Raw genomic sequence first — 19218 nt, 5'->3', positions numbered from 1 at the left:
TTGTTTTCCCTGAGAAACATCCTCGGCAGTTTTGATTTAGTTTTAAATCCCTATTATGCACGTGATACCCACTAAATATATGTGTTCATTCATAATCATAATATTAACAATAACATTAAAAGGCAGTTAGAAAAGGTGATTTTAACCTAAATAACATTCACTGGCTGCACGTGAGCTGAGGGGCCCGTCTACCTGTTTCTGTCTGTGGGTTCCTCGTGTGGTTTTTATTCTGAAAGTTAAAGAAGAAGAAGCGAAAACTGTCAAAAGGGGCTAAAGCTACAAGAGCAAGAACAGTGGCCCCCATGTTGGAGAAAAGTCTGCTAAAAGTTCACTATCTGTCGGTGGCTGCTAAGGGAAATGACCCACATGCAAACAAGCTTGTTACAAATGTTTAATTACAAACAGCTTAAAGAAAGACAAAGGCTGTAGGAAATGTATACTGATGAGGGGAAGTGGAAACAGGTGAACAGGTGAACCAGGGTCATGTGACTGCACTCTGAGAAGTGAGGAGTTCAACATGGCTCTGAGAGTGTGGAGACATCTGGTGGACAGAGGGAGGAAATACACTGCATCCATTTTTAATTCAAGGTGAAAGCTGTAAGGCTTAACATGGGTTGGGTTAGGTTGGGTTGGGTTGGGTTGGGTTAGGTTGGGTTAGGTTGAGTTAGGTTGGGGTAGGTTGGGTTGGGTTAGGTTGGGTTAGATTGGGTTAGGTTAGGTTAGGTTAGGTTAGGTTAGGTTAGGTCAGGTCAGGTTAGGTCAGGTCAGGTTAGGTTAGGTTGGGTTGGGTTGTGTTAGGTTGGGTTAGGTCAGGTTAGGTTAGGTTAGGTTAGGTTGGGTTAGGTTGGGTTAGGTTAGGTTGCAAAGGTGTTCAAGGGAAATTCTTCAACACAACTTTGATATTTCTAATACTAATTTCATTTTGTTATGATATCCATTATATTATTGAATTTACAGTACAACAACACATTTTCTTTTTTTGAATTTTCAAGGTGATGTCTTGGATGACAACAACCTCGAAAAAAAACACGGAAGAATATTTCAAAGCCTAAAGTGGCTGGAAATTGTTCTTGTAGATAGAGGTTGATATTTAAAGTAAAACCAGGTTTCGGATGTTGAATGTCCTTTAGGAAACCTCCTATTGATCTCCACCCTCAGGAGCTGTAGTCGTGCACCATGAAAATTGGTGGTTGTGCTGTTTGTGTGTGTGTGTGTTTCAAATCAAATCAAATCAAGTTTTATTTATAAAGCACATTTAAAAGCGATTTTTGGTCGAGCCAAAGTGCTGTACAGTACATGTAATAAAAACACATTACTACAATCACAATAAAAGACAATACATTATAACAGATATAAAAAACACAGGGAAAAGTCAGGAGTCGTGCTCCGCTCTGACTAGAAGACCAGGGAGAAGAAGTGTGTTTTAAGAGTAGATTTAAAAACCCCTAGGGTCTGGGCCGACCTCACATGGAGGGGCAGAGTGTTCTGCAGAAAGGTGTGTGTGATGAGTCCTGTGAGTCAGGTGTGTAGAGCCTCAGCAGCTGCAGCTCGTCCTCCTGCAGAGACTCTTAAATATCCGCCTGTCCAAATCCTGGTTTATAGTGTGTTCTAAAATATTTACCGATATATAAAACCCTGCCATCTTTATTTTTAATCTCTCTTCACCTCAATCTATTTAACTCCCAGATCTATCTGCCAATCAAACACACACACTAAAATAAAGTCTGACAGATGTTATAAAACTGAAAGTCCCGCCCCCTGCAGTAAAAGATCAGGCCTCTAATCTTGCTTAATGAAGATGACCTATTCAACAGTTGCCACAATTGTATTAGAACGTATTAATGTATGACCTGAGTGAGTCCAAAGTTCAGATTTGGTTAACAGAGACATTCAAGGTGAAACTCTGATAACAATAGGGTGCAAACATTTGAACTGTACTTGAATATATTACACAGTTTTTGCAAAACATTTCTCTTGCTGTTACAGAGAAATGTGCACACTGAGAAAAATGATAAAGAAATGATTAGGCGTTACTTGTTTCACATGATACACTGCATGAGCCTGTTAATGATTTACAGATTTTACGACAGTCAGGAGACAAAGAGAAGAGACGTGCTACACTCAACAGGTATGTGGTCTTCGTCTAACATTTTATTTAAAAAAGTGGGTCTGCATTTTGAGTTTTGCCCTCTCTCAGTCTGTGTTTCGACTCTACATTGGTTATAATTGCATTGATTTATAGTCTACTGTTCTGAAATGTTTGTTTGATTGTTAAATCTTAACCATATTTACAGATCAATACAATTAAATAAACTGGTCATTGTGTACAGAGAGTCTTTATTTAGAATATTGTAAAATATCTAAACAATAATGGCAGCTTTAAAACACTACTGAAGTCTTAAGCTACTAAAGTGAAAGTATAATGTCATTTTTTTCTGAACGGCGTAGAGACAGACACACAATGACATGACTATTTTTTAATAGTTATAGAATATTTGACATCACAGAAGTGAAGATGACAGAAAAGTGAAGCTGTTCTCTCTTAAGTAGGCTGTGTTTGATACAGAGGACATGAGGAAACATTGAATGTGTGTAATTATATGTAAAGCACAGAAGATGGCAGCAAAGTTTTACTTTTTCTTTATCGGAGCTTTCAGTACAAGTAAAGTCCAAATGTGAATTTCACTTTATATTTAAATGACTATCAGATATCTTTCTGACAAGCCTTGTTTCCAAGTTTTACATAAAAAACAATTTAAGATATGTTTTCAGCTGGAAGTTCACACTGTCATCTGTTCTCTGTTCATCTCCAGCTCTCCATGATGCTTCTCCACACAGACGGGAAGCCCCTCAAAACTCCTCTCAGAGCTCTCAGTGCTTTGGTTTTCCTTCTTCTCCTAACACACCACTGTCGAGGTAATTCACACACAAATACAAGCTTTAAAAGTATATTTTAAAGTGGAAGGAGGAAGTTTATGTTTGCCATAAACTCGCATTTAAATGTATATTAACAGCAGAATATAGTTTGAGTTTAGCTTGTTGGCTTAGCCCTCATCAATCCCCACAAATGTATATTTGTTACATAGAACATTGAGGAGTGATAATTAACTAAAGATCCCTCGACACTAAATGGACTAAGAGCCTCATGCTGCCGAGGGAACAGCCACAATGAGTCCATTACCACACTCTCTGTCAAATCCTCTCTGATTAGTCTACTGTCTACTGCCAAGACTTTCTAAATCCTGAAAAGAGAGGACAGGCATCTTGAATTCCAATATATTGGTGGTTATGGTTTTATTTTCCAAAATACGCCAAATATATGTCAATACTATGTGTCGAACACTCGAGCTACCATCATTTAGGTCCATCTATACTTTCTACTATCACACATACAAAAGATCCAAATCTGTCTTAATTCAAGTACAATTACTTTTTTTTGTTTATTTGAAAACATTTTTAAATTGGAAGAGATTAAAATGTACTTCCTTTATCTTCCCAGGTCAGTCTCAGCTGATTGGCTCATATCAGCCAATAGTAGCAAACCTTGGTGGTGACATCATTTTGCCGTGTTATCTGGTGCCGGTGGTAAATGTTGCCGATTTGACGTTGGAGTGGACGAGGCCCGACATGGACCCCAGATTCGTCCATGTGATGCGGCTTGGTCACGAGATGGTGGATAAAAAACACGAGTTATTCAAGGGAAGAACATCAATGTTCACCGATGAGCTGAAGAACGGAAACATTTCCATGAAACTCTCCAACGTACAACTCTCCGATCAGGGGAAATACAGATGTTTCATTCCTGAACTGGACCGGCAAGCTTTTGTTTCACTAGTTTGTGGTAAGTTCACAATGTATGTGTTCAGGGTGCATGTGTTGCTATGTGCCGACTTTTATCTCTAGGAAAGGACTGTATTTATATCTCTGTGTTCCAAAAGACTCTGATAATGTAATACTCTAGTCTAGCGCTCAAAGATGAGAGTATCAGATTGTAGTTGGTTGTATGGAAATGGTATAAGTCACCGCTTTATACAAAACATGTTTTATTGTCAAAGCAAAAAGCCATTACACTGGGAAACAATTCAATTTCAGGATAAATAATATTTCCTAGGGTTAGGGTAACTTTTAATAATGGGTTGAACGCAGTTTAAACACAGAAAGCAAATGCTTAACTCAAGATTCGTCTTATGAGAAACCTTTTAGTGTATTTACTTTTACATAATTTTTGGGATGCAAATATGAGCTTTAACTTCCATTGTTTCCTCAAGCACAGCATCAGGTGCTGCTGTTCCACCAATTGTATATTTAGTTGTAGTCCAAAGCAAATCCTTTCATGCAACTTACAACAGGTGCAAAAACTCCTGCAGTTGCATTGGTTGTTTCTCTTGTGTTTGATAGCAGGAAACAATATACTAATTTAATCAACTGATCCATACAAGTATATGATTAGATTAGGTGTTTGGAGCAGAGTTTAATAACTTCAGTTTTGTGTCTAACATCCAATAGTAGCTGGTATTCCAAGTGTCCTTAAAGGCATGCTTAGGTTAAGTTAATTCAATGGTTTCATCTACCTTGATTGATAGATGTAATTGGGTGTCATCTGTATAAACACTTAACTAACAGTGTTTTCCTAAATTCTACCTGCAAGTGCATTAGCCTTAAATAAGCTAAACCATTTCGAGAACTTTACCTTCTTTGTGTGTTCTGGGTTTTATTCTCTAAGGTGCCGTAAAAGCAGGTGGGTTTTCAGTGTCTGACAGAGACTCTCTGCTGTCCTGAAGTCAAAGAGGAGATTGTTCCAGCTCTCCTTGGTTAGGATGTCTGTAATAACTCTCAAGTATTCTTACACTCTGTTCTTCTTTCCTAGTATCAGCTGCTGCTCGCCCACCAGTCGTAACGTTATCAGGGCTGGACGGTCAGAGCGGAGGAGTGGTGCTGCAGTGTGAGTCTGCAGGCTGGTATCCGGAGCCTGAGGTGTTGTGGCTGGACGCTGAGGGAAAGCTCCTCTCTGCTGGACCTCCAGAGACAGTCAGAGGTCCTGATGACCTCTATACTGTCAGCAGCAGAGTGACTGTGGAGAAGAGACCGAGCAGCAGCTTCACCTGCAGAGTGCAGCACCACAACACCACCCGCACCACACAGACGCAAATCCATTTTCCAGGTAGAAAAACTGTTCATTTAACATGTTTTAGTTTAAATATCAGAGACCAAGTTTTACATAAATGCCGTGATGCCCTGTGTTTTATCATTTCAGAGGATTTCTTTAAGCTCCAGTCCAGTTCTTCTTCCATCATTACTGGTCTGGCCGTCAGTTTGGCTGTTTGCATTCTGTTACTGCTGGCTGTTTCTTTCTTCTTTCTGTGGAGAGAACACATATTCAGTAAGTCACTAACAGTCGTTTGGTTAATTAATGGAGCCCTATTATGCTGAGTGCTGTATGTTCTGCAGGTCTGTGTGCATGTTAATGGTCTGCAAAGGCTATGATATCTCCCACAAACTCCAACCCCCCTGCCTGAAACGCCTCCATTGGACCCCTTTGTTTTGAGCATGGTGACATCACTATGTAACACTTGCATATCCAGCACTAGGGGCAGGACATCTCTAAGCTGTTGACCAATCACCAATTGTTCAGTTAAATTTAGACTGAAAAGTTTCATGTGCTTCGATCCCTTCCTAAAGTTCCTCTAATTCTCTTTTAACACACGTTTACTTTCACACAGAGACAAAGAGAAAGCGTTCGGATGAAGATCAGTTTCTCAATGAAGGAGAAAGAGGACAGCTGATGAAACCTGACGCTGTGCAGATGGAGGCTTTGAAGGGAAACGTCAGAAAGAAGAGGAAAAAGGTAAGTAGAGAAACAACAACATGAAAAGTGAAGTCTTAGCAAGAAGCACGGAAGACTTTCACATCAAGATACAGGATCTGCCAGAAATGCATGAAAACAGGTGTCATTGTGTGGCACCTTAAGAAATGATCACTAAAGAAACGTGACTGTTCCTCTCATAGAAAAATCAATCTGAGCAGCAGCTGCTTGAGGAGCAGAGGAGGAGGAAGGATGCTGAGAAGGAAGTCCAGACTCTGGAAGAGCAGCTGCAGAACAAGAAGAAAGAGGTTCATCTCCACTTCAATAATGAAACACATTGATTCCTGTTTGAAGTCTCTTTCAATGTCCTCCTTAGTGCAGACAAGGTCAAACCTGCAGTGCAGGTCCAAGTGGAGACCAACTCCAGACTGTCCTACTTTTAGACTGTGAATAAATGATGTTAATCTTCCTGCTGTTCTTTCAGGTTGAATCTAAAGAGTCTGAGCTGCAGGATCTCCATGCAGAGAAACAGAGGAGCGAGAAGGAGCTGCAGAGCCTGAAGGGAGATCTGTGGAACAAGAACAGAGAGGTTCACGTCTTCATCTTTGAACTTTAATGTTCATGTGAATAGAGAGAGAGACATTGGGTTCATTGACCCCTCTCATGTGATCGTCTGTAAACCTGCAGACAGTCAGGAAGCTGTTTGAGGAACTCAATCATCACCATGTTTAGGACCCACTGCACTGAAGCTACTTTGTTTGTACTCAGTGTAACTGTGGCTTTACATGTTATCATTATCACTGCTGTAGTGTTTCATGTGGTACTCATCTGTCTCTACATGTCCTTCCCCCAGCTGGTGAAAGCTCAAGAAGACTTTGACCTTGGTACCAAATATAATTTGGTAAATTGGCTTGAGATTAATATAATATGCAATATATCAAATATACAGTATACATTTTCCTAATGTACAACATACATTATAACCAGAACATAAAGTGAATCCATTACTGTAATAAGTCTGTTTAAAAGGCTGATATCCAGCAGAAGCCTATTTTTTCAACCACCTAGAATAAAGTTACGCTAGAACATGTTTGATTGAAAAGCAACATTTAAGTAATTTAGAGATATATATTATATATAATATGCTTAGTTATTTAGCCGGGTCATTGTACATGTCTTAATATAATCCAGTTTAGCAAACAAGAAAAACTGCAGAAGAAGAAGGATACAGCTGAACAGGAAGTGGAGAACCTTCAGAAGAAGCTGGAGACCCAACAGGAGAGAACAGACATCAAAACCAAAGAGGTTTCTGTTTGAATATTTTACTGAAATCTGAGCTGAAGTCCTGAGTTTAAACTGTAACTAATCGACCCGGCCCTTACATGTAGAATGGTATCAATGATAAAACATGTCTCTCTCTCTCCTCTCAGGTTGAAGTGAAGGAAGCTGAAGTCCAGCAGCTCCAGGAGGAGGGTCAGAGGATGGAGACCAGCCTACAGACCCTGAAGGAGGAAGTGGAGGTTTTGAGCATCCTGGTTCACTCTGGGGATAATCATTAATACATTTGTTGAATGTTTTAGTGTACTTACGACGTTATTGTTTATTTTTAAGATATGAGCCATTTTAAGCTTTAAAAACACACGTTAATCAGATTTTATAACCGTAAACCCAGCTTTGGTTTCCTCCATGTTTGCAGTCTTCTCCGCTCTCGTTGTTGGCACATTGCCTCGTCTTTACTGCTCTAATGTGGATCCCTGTGATTTTTGCTCATTCAAAGTAACTTGGTTTGAGTTGTTTCTGTTCTGTTCTCAACTGTACTCCGAAAAAAATCACAAAGTCAGACGCTTTGATACTTGATACTTATCATGTTGAGTCACATTCTCCTATCAACATGTTCCTGATCTCTGCCTCTCGGTATTTCAGTCAAAACGGCCGCTGGTGTCCAGACAGAAGTTTGAGGAGGAGAAGCAGAGGAGGGAGGAAGCTGAGAGGAACGTTCACATCCTGGAGGAGCAGCTGCAGAAAAAGGTTTGTCGTCTCCACTGAAAGTCCTTCACACACAGCATGAGGTCCTGCAGTGACTCATGTTCAGGATCAACTAGACGTTCAGCGCCCTTTAGAAGAGGCTCCTGCTGCTTCACATATCTGTCAGCTTCATTCAGACACAGTTTGCAGGAAGACGGATGTGAAGCACACAGTCAGTTTAAAGTGCTTCCTAGTATATAGAACAATATATGTTGTAGTTGAGCTGCTGAAGAGCCTCGAGTTATATGACACACATTAGGGTGAAGACTTGGTTAGGGTTAGGTTAAGTGTAAGGTTAAGGGTAAGGGTTAGGCATGTGTTGGTTATGGTTAAGGTTAGGATAAGTCTCCAGGAAATGCATGTAAGTCAATGTAATGTCCCCTGAAGTGATGTATACATGGTATGTGTGTGTGTGTGTGTGTGTGTGTGTGTATGTATGTGTGTGTGTATGTGTGTGTGTGTGTGTGTGTGTGTGTGTGTGTATGTATGTGTGTGTGTATGTGTGTGTGTGTGTGTGTGCGTGTGTGTGTGGGTTGGTTGGTTGGTTAGCTGGAGGAAATCACCGATGAAGAGCTGAAGAAGGCAAAGAGTCACCTGGACAGCAAGGACAAAGAAATCATCCAGCTTAAGAGACATGTAAACACACACACACACACACACACGCACACACACACACACACACACACACACACACACACACACACACACACACACACACACACACACACACACACACACTTCCTTCATGTCTGGTTGTGTATCTGGAGGTGTCTTCTCTCTGTAATCCATCTCTCCTCCCAGATGGATGCACTTTTAGCTGATATCAAGAGTCTGAAAGATGAAAAGCAGAAAAGTGAAGACGTGCAAAAGGAACTCGAGGCAACGATAAAAGAGGTTCATCTTCCATTGATGGTTCAGTTTCTACCTATGTGTTGGTTTTTAGTTCTTTTGATATTAATGACGTTGTTTTTTCTTACTTAATTTTTTTATTTGCAACGACATAAACAACCACACACACACACACACACACACACACACACACACACACACAGAGGAGTCACATACACTATAGGCGCGTTCACACCGGAGTACTTTTCCCGTTTAGTTCCGTTAGTGCCTGGAATTTTGCGTTCACACCAAAAAGAGAACTTAGTTCCGAGAACTTTTACCCCCATTTGTAGTGCCTGCTAGAGAGGTGGGAATATCCTGGGGAGAAAAAAGTACCAATTTTGATTGGCTGGGCGAATTGCAAACCACGGCCCGTAAACCTCGGAAAAGTTTTTTTAAGCCGCCATTGTATTTGCTGGCATTAGCATTATTAGCATTAGCATTAACCCCGCACACCAACGGAGAGAGAATAACTTATGGCAACACAAAAAAAAACATGGGAGCGGTGGAGATGAGGAGGTGTCGGCACTTATGGCGATTTAGTCGGAAAGCAGCTTCTACTGATGCCTTCCCCAACTCCGGGGACTTCCAGCCGGGGACTTCGGGTGGCAGTATACGCTGTGAAGTGGTTTCCGGCCGGCCAGTAAACCCAAATCAGAAGAAGAAGAAGTGACGTCAGCGGCTTATTTTGCGTAATCTTCCCTCAGGGAACTTATTCCGGTGTGAACGCGATCGGCTCTTAGTTCCATGGGGGTACTAAGTGCCGGGTACTAAGTGCTGGGTACTAAGTGCAGGGCACTAAGTGCTGGGTACCAAGTGCTGGGTACTAAGTGCAGGGCACTAAGTGCAGGGCACTAAGTGCCGGGTACTAAGTGCAGGGCACTAAGTGCCGGGTACTAAGTGCAGGGCACTAAGTGCCGGGAACTAAGTGCCGGGCACTAAGTGCCGGGTACTAAGTGCAGGGCACTAAGTGCCGGGCACTAAGTGCCGGGTACTAAGTGCAGGGCACTAAGTGCCGGGTACTAAGTGCCGGGTACTAAGTGCAGGGCACTAAGTGCCGGGTACTAACTGCAGGGCACTAAGTGCCGGGAACTAAGTGCCGGGCACTAAGTGCCGGGTACTAAGTGCCGGGTACTAAGTGCAGGGCATTAAGTGCCGGGTACTAAGTGCAGGGCACTAAGTGCCGGGTACTAAGTGCAGGGCACTAAGTGCCGGGTACTAAGTGCAGGGCACTAAGTGCTGGGCACTAAGTGCGGCAAAGTACTTGGTGTGACCATCATCTGTTGTGCTTTTATGAGAGTCAACACTGGAAAAAAAAGGAATATTGCATCTACGTAGATATACATCAATAGTTTACACAGTATCATATTTTAGAAATCTGAAGCAGAAACATATTTGTTTTGATGTTTTTAGTTTAAACAGATTACATTTCCTGTTACAGCAGGATCACTGGATCAACTGTCTGTGTATGAAGGTCATCAGGCCTATCTCGGAGATTACTGTTAGATTTATGTATAGTATTTTCTCATTCACCCTTTTTTCCTCAGTCCTCCCTGTTGAAACAGCTGCTCAACGAGAAGCTGAGAGAAGAGGAAGCTGAGAGATCGACCCGAGAGCTGGTGGACAAGAATTCTAAGGTAACGTTTTTTATTTTCTGTGTTAAACAGAATTTTTGCTGAGGCCAAAGTGATAAAACTAACTGAGACACCAAACAACTCAAACTGTACTCAAATGCCACTGTGAAGCAGTAAAAGTATTGATTGTCCTGTGAGAGAAAATGTGATGCAGAGCAGGAACTAGCTTTTACCCAGACAAGAAAATGTAAAGGTTCAAATGTCTGTATCTCTCTTTATCTTGCAGGTTCTGACGGTCCCAGAGGAGAAGACCCGCAGAGAGGACGCTGAAAAAGACCTGAAGCTCACAGTTCCTCCCAGTGCTTCGTCTCCTTCACATGGTGTCTCCAAGGGGAACCAACACCCCCGTGAGAAGAAGGGAAAGGAAGCTTGGGGATTTGCAAAGAAGGTGGACAATTTTGGTCAAATCTTTACTTCATCTTCTCCAAAAGACATTGATTTGTTTTGGAGGCTAAAGTGATCAAACTAACCTTGAGAGATAATCTGAGACACCAAATGAGAAATAAGTGAAGGACCAAAAAGATGCATTGTTTATATTGTTTTTTTCAAAAATAGTTTAATCTTATTTACAAGTAGTTGATATTTGACACAAAGACAACTCAAACTAGACCTGAAAACACACTGAGACACCAAATGAGATGGATCTCAGCGTGTCACAGGGATCAAACAGCTGAGTCAAAGATGATGGATGAATATTTCCTGTGTGTTTCCCCCTTAGTCAGACGCAGGAAACTGTGAAGGGTCTGATAATTCTCGATCAGTGGAACCACCCCTCTCCCCGAACACCCAGACCTCAGACCCAGGATTTAATATTGAGGTCGACCAACAGCACAAATACATCCGTCTCATGAACTCTTCCACTGAGGTAATGTTGTGAGCATTAACGCTGTGTGAGTGCTGTATGAGAGTGAATAATATAATTTAAGCATACTTTAATTCTTCTTCGTCAAACTCTCATAATGACCTGTTAAACTTTAAGAATTCCTTTTCTCTTGTTTTTGTGTAAATTGTTTTAAGTGAATTCAATGGTCACCTCCATGTGTTAGTCTCTCTGTCTCTCACCCTCCCTCTCTCCCTGTATGTGACCTCCTGCAGGACAAACAGCTGGGAATATGGAAGTTAGATCTGCAGGTTAACAACAACAAATCCATCACGTACACATTTCCGCCATCTTTCAAACTCAAGGCTGGAACAGATGTCACTGTGAGTCCTTCTTGATTGTTCACTTTATGTTGCATTTTCCCTTTTCTTATTTGTTTCATTCAGCACTTCATTATATGTTAAAGAATAAGAATATTAAAAAAGAATGCACTATTATTTTATTTATTTAATTATTTTATGATTCTGTTTGTAAATCGGTGACTTTGTATTTTACAGATGTGGGTTAAAGGTCATGGTCGCAATCATGCTCCCACTGAGCTGAAGTGGAAGGCCCTGAAGTCCTGGAGCTCTGGAGACAAACTGCAGGTCGTCCTCTTCGACCACAAACAAGAGACCCAGTATGAACTCTGTGTGACAATACCTTAAAGACTTTAACTATACTTTGTCCTGCTCTCATTGTGCTCATCTTACCCTGCATTTATCAAAAGTTACAAATATACTTCTGCTCACTGCCTGCCTAGCAACAAATAGCTGGAGTTCATTTGAACTTGTCCTCGTGTTGTGATGTGTGAAGTGACGGAGCAGATTTATCAGCAACAGGAAAAAGCCATGAGAGAAAGTTACAACGTTATAAAATATCTGAGCATTATTCACAGGAACAGAAAGACTCAGAGATCAGCCATTCATTTTATAGAATCACACACTTTACTTTGACTATTCAGGTTCATTTAACAGTTTAAACATGTTTTGAGGTGACCTGCCTTTATTTTGCTGCCACTGCTTTTATATTTGACTAAATCTACTCTTTTATCGTGCTAAATATCTTTATGAAATGTAAAAAACTCCACTCTTAATAATACAAAATGTCAGCTAATGCAAATCATCAAATACAAGTTTCCTCAACAACTATAAGAAATGTTTGTTTACCTGATTTCAAATGTATAATAGATCTTGGCGGATCTTTGTAATTATTGTTGACGGTGTAAATTGTCAAAATATAATTCACTATTCAAGTTTATGTAGTTTAGATGTAAAAATGTGTTTTATTTTTTAATTTACATGATGCTACAATTTTGATAATTGCTTACGGCCAACTTCCAAATATGTTTTTAATATGTTTAAGATAATGTTTAATTTCAAGGTGATATGTTTTAATTATATGATGTTTTGAACCCAAAACCAGTTAAGTTAGTTTTGTTGACTGAAAACACGTTGACATGATTTCTGTTCCAATAAACAGTTTTTCTCTTTCAGTCTAATGTCTTGTTTCTCTGAGGCTCACAGCCATCCTTTGAGCTAGAAGCCAAAGTTAGCACGCTAACAATCTAGCAGGTATTACCACGTTCAAACCTCACAATTATTTTATATGCTATAAGTTACTTGTTTCTATAAATCCCCCTGAAGGCCTCTTTACTTATGTATTCATTTATTTATACAGACATGTCTGAGAAGCTGAAAGTATCTGGAGTCTAAAATAAAACTCAGAACAACATACCCTCAGCTCGCCTTTAAAAATAAATGCATGCGTCAGTCAGTACCTCTGTGGTTTTTAACTTTGTCTTGAGTGTGAGAAAGTCTAACAGCTGCTGCTCGTACCATCATGAGACACAGAGAAGTTACCTCACACTCAACCTGAGCAGAAGAAGAGATACAACGCTGAAGAAAGTGATCATGTCCTCGGCTCGTGGTGTTCATTGTGTTGATGACCAAACTCTAATCTTTTTACATGAGTTATTTCTGTGTGACCCTGAGTTTCCCACAATGCAGCAGTCCCACCAGCAGCAGCAGCAGAGCCACCATCACTACGGTGAACACAGTCCTTAAGACGAGGAGGACGTGAAGGGAGTGATCTGAGGAGGGACACGTCTCTCTGTGAACAGCTGCAAACACAACACAACGTGAATATATATATAACCCAGAAGCTCCAGATAAATCCCCCAAATGTTAGCTTTAATGCAATATCTCCCCTCTGAGAGTCAGCCAGCTCTCTGGTGATTCTCCACCGTCAGAGATGCTGCACTTGTAGAGTCCTTCATCAGATTTAGAAACTCTTTGGATGGTGATGTTTCCTGTGGAGCTGGTCCTGATGAGGCGGCCATCTTTATAGAAGTCAGCTGAGAGGATGGAGGAAGTAGTCGTCTTGTTCCTGCAGCTCAGAGTCACAGATTCTCCCTCCATCACAGGAAGCACAGGACTCTCCAGGATTACAGAGCCACCTGAACAACATCGGGATCAAACATTTAGTCTCATCTGTGGTTATTTATAATAAAGATTAGGAGATGATTTAGACCGAGGGAAGAAATGTCATCCTGAAAATACAGTGAATGTAAAATGTGGCATCATCACATACTGAATGAACATATCAGAAATAAACAGAACTACATGATCAATACATCAGAAATTAGATAGTAACATAGAGAAGTGTATCGTCTGAATAGAGATTGATATTGTTTAAAATTCCCTGAGTTGATCATTTAATTGATAAATTCAGTTTTCGTTAAAATGTTCGGATACAAAATTGTTTCATCTTTGAAAACTGGGTTCTGATCCCAACATATTTAAAAAACTAAGGGGCAGTGCACTTCCTGCATATTTATGACACACTTGGTCAGAATCAATGTACAAGTAGGTCTTCACATAGAAGGAGTTTCTTTTGGTGTATTATAGTACTTGCATAAACACATTCAAATGAAATGTAAAATAACTACACATATAACACGTATAATACAACATATATAATATGATGAACATACTGGTGACCTTGACGTTGATGGAGTTGCTCTTCTCTCCTTTCTCGTCCTCACACCAGTAAACCCCGCTGTCTGAATCATAGGCCTGTTGAATGGTGCAGTTCAGTGTTGATGAAGCAATATTATAACAACTCTGAATTAACTCATTGTTGTTCCTAAACCCCCTCAGAGCAGAGCCAAGACCCTCGCAGAGAAAAGAGAAGGGCTCGTATTCAAAGAGCTGCAGTCTCTCTGTGACGATGAGCAAAGCGTCTGAGGACAGAAACAGAGACAATAAAACATCTGATTAATAAAGAATATAGCTAAATGTATTTTAACACAATGCACGGACACACTGGTATTTCCTATTAACATGAGTATGTGAATCTTTAGTAGTTTCTACCCACCATAGCTTTGCAAAGAGCTCTTCTGAATATGTGCACCCAGCAGAATGATCACACACGTCACTATATATGCAGATAGAGAAAATGTTCTATTAGCAAAAAATATGCTTAGTATTTGTGAAAAGTGAATAGTGTATAGTCTGAGACTCACGCAGTCGGCTGCAGAGTGCTGTGACCTCCATGGTGTCTTCCTGCTGTCTGAGCGTCTCACTGAGAGACGCAGAAACATAATGTGAGTGAGAACTTCCTCTTCCTGTGCAGAGTGCTTCTGAGGCTGGGGTCAGACTCTCTGTGGTTTCAGAGCTCTAGATGAAACCGTTAACAGTGAACACGTGGCTGAGAACATCAAGACAAACACATGACTCACTTTGTGCATGAACTTATGGTCATGTTGAAACAGGCCGACCCAAGTTAGAAGCACACTTCTCTCATGTGTGTATTCTTGCTCTAGCATTCAGATCCACCTTCTTTGTTGAAGCTCAAACAGCAGCTGGTCAGCTTCCTGCATTGGGTCAGTCTAAGGCTGAGACTCTTCAGATCTCTGTTTGTGAATGACGATGAAGCCTCATCACTCCTCATTCAGTTGTGGGCACATTTCATTGAATGCATCTCTGTGATGCTGCTGACTCAGACGTTGATGATCACATCACGACTTGACTTGTTCACATGATATTCGCTCCTCCCCAAAGACCTTTTTCCTGACCCAGAGCCGTCGTGAGTCTTCCTCCTCTGCCTCTGTGATGTCTCGATGGCTCTCCTCCTCTTCATGTCTGAGATGCTCTGCTTTGTAGAGTGACGTCAGAGGGCGTACACTTTGCCTTCCAGGTCTGCTTGTGACAGTTTTGACCATCTCCTGGTAATTTGTACTCTTTCAAACCTCATGTTCCCCAGGCCATTCTGCCTCGTGGTACTGCATATTTTAAAGACCGCATCATAACAGTGTTTAATTCTGTGTCAGTAGTTGTATGTATTTAAAATGTATGTTTCCGTCATAATGCTTTTTGTCTGTTCTACACATCAAGACGTAAAGTGGTCTTTCTCACATGAGAGTTTTGGCCTCAGCCTCTAATATTAACCCCACCACTGACACGTATTTCCTCCCATGACACGCGTCTGAGCTACAAGGCGTTTCATTAGTGAGCCACACAGGAAGAGACCACCCCTCTTCTTCTTTTATATTTCAGTGTGAGGTTCACTCAGTCAGCAGCCAGACGCCATGGAGGCCACAGCGCTCTGCATCACACTGTGTGAGTACTGAGTCCTCATCTGCTGTTTTTCACATACAAGATGATACTAGATCATATTAGCTGAAGGAACATATGGAGGTAGATTTGTGTCAATATTGCTTGATTTTATAAGTTTTTTACACATCTTTCATGAATAGTTTGTGATTTTACAAGTCCTTTTTTTATTTTTGGAGGTCTTCAAACATTTACACACGGGTTATTGATCTGTCCAAATATTGAGAGAAATCTTCCTCCACATTAATAAAGACAAGATGTTTCAAATGTTTTCATTTATGAAAAATACATGTTTTTTGTTGTAGAGGATCTTCTAGGTGAGATCTCTTATAAAATAACTTGTTTTTATTTTATAATTATTATTAAATATTTAAATATATGTATGATAAAGAAGAGCAAATATAGATGCTATTACTTATTGCTGCTAAATGGCCATTAGTGCTGTTCTCTATTGTGAATTATATGTGTAATATCTATCAAAGATACATGTAAACAATAAAGTCAAGGTAATAAAATCTAATTTAAGAACTCTGTGTTATGTTTGTCTCTGTTGTCTCTGCAGGGATGACGGTGTTTCTGCAGCTCTGTGAACAGAAAGTTGGTAAGAAGCTTGTTCACCAAAAAGAAAGCAAAACAAATCATAACTTTATTTAAAGTGCTATATATTAATCTCAACAACACATTTATTCCCATCGGCGAAAACACGTGGGTTTGCTATCCTGGCTCCAAGATGGTGGAATGAGCTCCCCATTGACATCAGGACGGCAGATAGCTTGCACATCTTCCGGCGCAAACTGAAAACTCATCTCTTTCGACTCCACTTCGAGCGTTAGAACGATTAACGAAGCACTTTTATACCAATAAAGGGCTGGCTTACCTAAAGCCAGTTGAGTAGCACTTGAAATGTTTGGCTCTATGAAACCTGATATACTTATATGATTCTGTTTTCTTCAAGGTTGTGTCTTCCTGGTCGAATGTACTTATTGTAAGTCGCTTTGGACAAAAGCGTCAGCTAAATGCAATGTAATGTAATGTAATGTAATGTAATGTAATGTAATGTAATGTAATTTATTTCTCAGTTTCATATGCAGATGTTTGGATCGAACCATCCAGACTTCAAGTCTTTGAATACGAGCCTTTCTCTTTAAGATGTGTGGGCTTCGATGGTTTGACTGATGTGAACATTTCACGGTGGAACAAAGCAGGAAAGGAAACTTGTGACGGCTCAAAATGGGGTTCATTGAATGAGACTAATTGCAACATTAAATCTCCTTATAAAGAGGACAGTGGAGATTACTGGTGTGAGGCTGGAGGGAAGAAAAGCACCTATGTGAACGTCATTATCACCGGTATGTTGACATCAATATATTCTTTCTATACCTTTTTTTGTTAGAAGAACAAAAAAAATGCCAAGGTTTTAAAACAAACATATCCTTTTTTAGCAAACTTTTTTTTTTTATCTTAATATTGTAAATAAAGAACAGAATTCATCAAGAAAGTGCAATGAAAGCAAACAGCGTGCACAAAGCGTAGTCATTAAGCAAAGCCTACTGTTGGATTAAAGTCATACAATTAGAAACAAATATGTTTCTAAAATCTAAACCAAATTGTGGTTTTCTCCTGTCTCTGATGTCATTTTAATAATTTTCAACAAATATTATTTAAATAACACACTCAACGTTCAATGCTGCGATGAAATCAGGAACAGTTTCATATTATGAACCTCTATGCAGACGATACACTCCTATACATTACTGTTTGATTTCAGATTAATTCATCAATATGTTCAGTTTATTTCTGATATAATAAATTATTCTGGGCATGTTACAACAATCACATTATCTTCACAATGGCTTCATCTAAATTAACAGTTTTTCTATTGTAAATAACTTCTTCTACAAAACTCAAACTGAATGTTTGATCCCGATGTTGTTCAGCTGGCTCTGTGATCCTGGAGAGTCCTGTGCTTCCTGTGATGGAGGGAGAATCTGTGACTCTGAGCTGCAGGAACAAGACGACCACTTCCTCCATCCTGTCAGCTGACTTCTATAAAGATGGCCGCCTCATCAGGAGTAGCCATACAGGAAACATCACCATCCAAAGGGTTTCTAAATCTGATGAAGGACTCTACAAGTGCAGCATCTCTGAAGATGGAGAATCACCAGAGAGCTGGCTGGCTGTCAGAGGTGAGATATTGCATTAAAGCTAACATTTTGGGGATACATCTGGAGTTTAGGGTTATATATATATTTACGTTGTGTTGTGTTTGCAGCTGTTCCCTCCTCGGATCACTCCCTTCTCGTCCTCCTCGTCTTAAGGACTGTGTTCACCGTAGTGATGGTGGCTCTGCTGCTGCTGCTGGTGGGACTGCTGCATTGTGGGAAACTCAGGGTCACACAGAAATAACTCATGTAAAAAGATCAGAGATAGTTTGGTCATCAAGATAAAGAACACCACGAGCCGAGGACATGATCACTTCTTCAGCGTTGTATCTCTTCTTCTGCTCAGGTTGAGTGTGAGGTAACTTCTCTGTGTCTCATGATGGTACGAGCAGCAGCTGTTAGACTTTCTCACACTCGAGACAAAGTTAAAAACCACAGAGGTACTGACTGACACATGCATTTATTTTAAAAGGCGAGCTGAGGGTAGGTTGTTCTGAGTTTTATTTTAGACTCCACAGATACTGGTGATACTTTTCAGCTTCTCAGACACAACCCGCAGAACATATTGTATGTAAATGGGAGTAGAAGAGGCTTTGTAGAAACAGCAAAACGTGTATGGTTTTATTGGGTAACTGAAGGGGTCAACAACTCACAAATCAATTTACAAATACAAAATGGTATTTTTAGTATATTGTTAATTTAACTGACAGGACATATATACAGAAACATATTTGGAAGTTGGTATTTCCAAAAGAAATATAAAAACTGTACATCGGCATCTGAACTTTTCAAATTAAAATACAATTTGAAATTGTTTTTATCTTCATAGCAGAAAATATAGTGCTGTATTATAGTTTTAACGTATACAATGACAACAATACACGATTCATAAGTTCTGCAATGATCGTATGTACATTTCAAATCCAGTAAACTCAAAGCCTTTTATTTTGTTAATTTCCATATTCTCACCTTTCATAAGAATGTTTTGACTGAAGAAAAGTATGTTTTTAACAAATATAAAATAAAGATATGTTCACCACATTTTTAAGCAAAACATGTCTTGAATGGTTGAAATACCAGAACAATAAAAGTAAAATGTTTCATTGAGCATCACTATTATCATGCTGTTCATGATGTATGATGTTTATGATGTTTATAACGTGCTAACTTCTCTTATAACTCTTTCCTGTTGGTGATACATATCCTCAGAGACGTTACACATCTTGTTCAT

At 40.0% G+C, this 19218-nt stretch overlaps 2 protein-coding genes and 1 pseudogene across 2 annotated transcripts; 2 read left to right on the top strand and 1 right to left on the bottom strand.

Annotated features, from left to right (window-relative positions):
* The first annotated feature begins 517 nt into the window (after window positions 1–517).
* LOC117562649 (lamin-A-like) lies at window positions 518–12186 on the top strand. Its single transcript, XM_034240474.1, has 19 exons — window positions 518–529; window positions 2814–2916; window positions 3500–3841; window positions 4868–5161; window positions 5255–5380; window positions 5721–5845; window positions 6007–6111; window positions 6288–6392; window positions 6657–6704; window positions 6995–7108; window positions 7234–7323; window positions 7727–7831; window positions 8378–8464; window positions 8630–8722; window positions 10264–10353; window positions 10577–10738; window positions 11069–11215; window positions 11446–11553; window positions 11728–12186. The coding sequence occupies exons 1-19, from the start codon at window positions 518–520 to the stop codon at window positions 11875–11877; spliced, it is 2406 nt and encodes an 801-aa protein (XP_034096365.1). The 3' UTR covers window positions 11878–12186.
* On the bottom strand, window positions 12134–15352 carry LOC117562648 (annotated as a pseudogene).
* A 448-nt stretch (window positions 15353–15800) lies between these two features.
* Window positions 15801–18984, top strand: LOC117562647 (low affinity immunoglobulin gamma Fc region receptor II-a-like). The gene is made up of 5 exons (XM_034240473.1): window positions 15801–15831; window positions 16388–16426; window positions 16905–17174; window positions 17763–18011; window positions 18098–18984. The coding sequence occupies exons 1-5, from the start codon at window positions 15801–15803 to the stop codon at window positions 18229–18231; spliced, it is 723 nt and encodes a 240-aa protein (XP_034096364.1). The 3' UTR covers window positions 18232–18984.
* The last annotated feature ends 234 nt before the right edge of the window (window positions 18985–19218 follow it).

This window comes from Gymnodraco acuticeps, unplaced genomic scaffold (genome assembly GCF_902827175.1).
Source record: "Gymnodraco acuticeps unplaced genomic scaffold, fGymAcu1.1, whole genome shotgun sequence".
Taxonomy (NCBI): domain Eukaryota; kingdom Metazoa; phylum Chordata; class Actinopteri; order Perciformes; family Bathydraconidae; genus Gymnodraco; species Gymnodraco acuticeps.
This window is presented reverse-complemented; position numbering and strand designations above follow the sequence as displayed.

What these genes read in the sequence shown, in the direction of transcription:
- LOC117562649 (XM_034240474.1), top strand. An exon ending in GACGCAAATCCATTTTCCAG is followed by an intron (nt 5,162 to 5,254) that starts GTAGAAAAACTG and finishes TTATCATTTCAG; the next exon opens with AGGATTTCTTTAAGCTCCAG. An exon ending in TCGAGGCAACGATAAAAGAG is followed by an intron (nt 8,723 to 10,263) that starts GTTCATCTTCCA and finishes TTTTTTCCTCAG; the next exon opens with TCCTCCCTGTTGAAACAGCT.
- LOC117562647 (XM_034240473.1), top strand. Translation starts at nt 15,801, where the DNA reads ATGGAGGCCACAGCGCTCTGCATCACACTGT. An exon ending in AGCGCTCTGCATCACACTGT is followed by an intron (nt 15,832 to 16,387) that starts GTGAGTACTGAG and finishes TTGTCTCTGCAG; the next exon opens with GGATGACGGTGTTTCTGCAG. An exon ending in TGTGAACGTCATTATCACCG is followed by an intron (nt 17,175 to 17,762) that starts GTATGTTGACAT and finishes GATGTTGTTCAG; the next exon opens with CTGGCTCTGTGATCCTGGAG.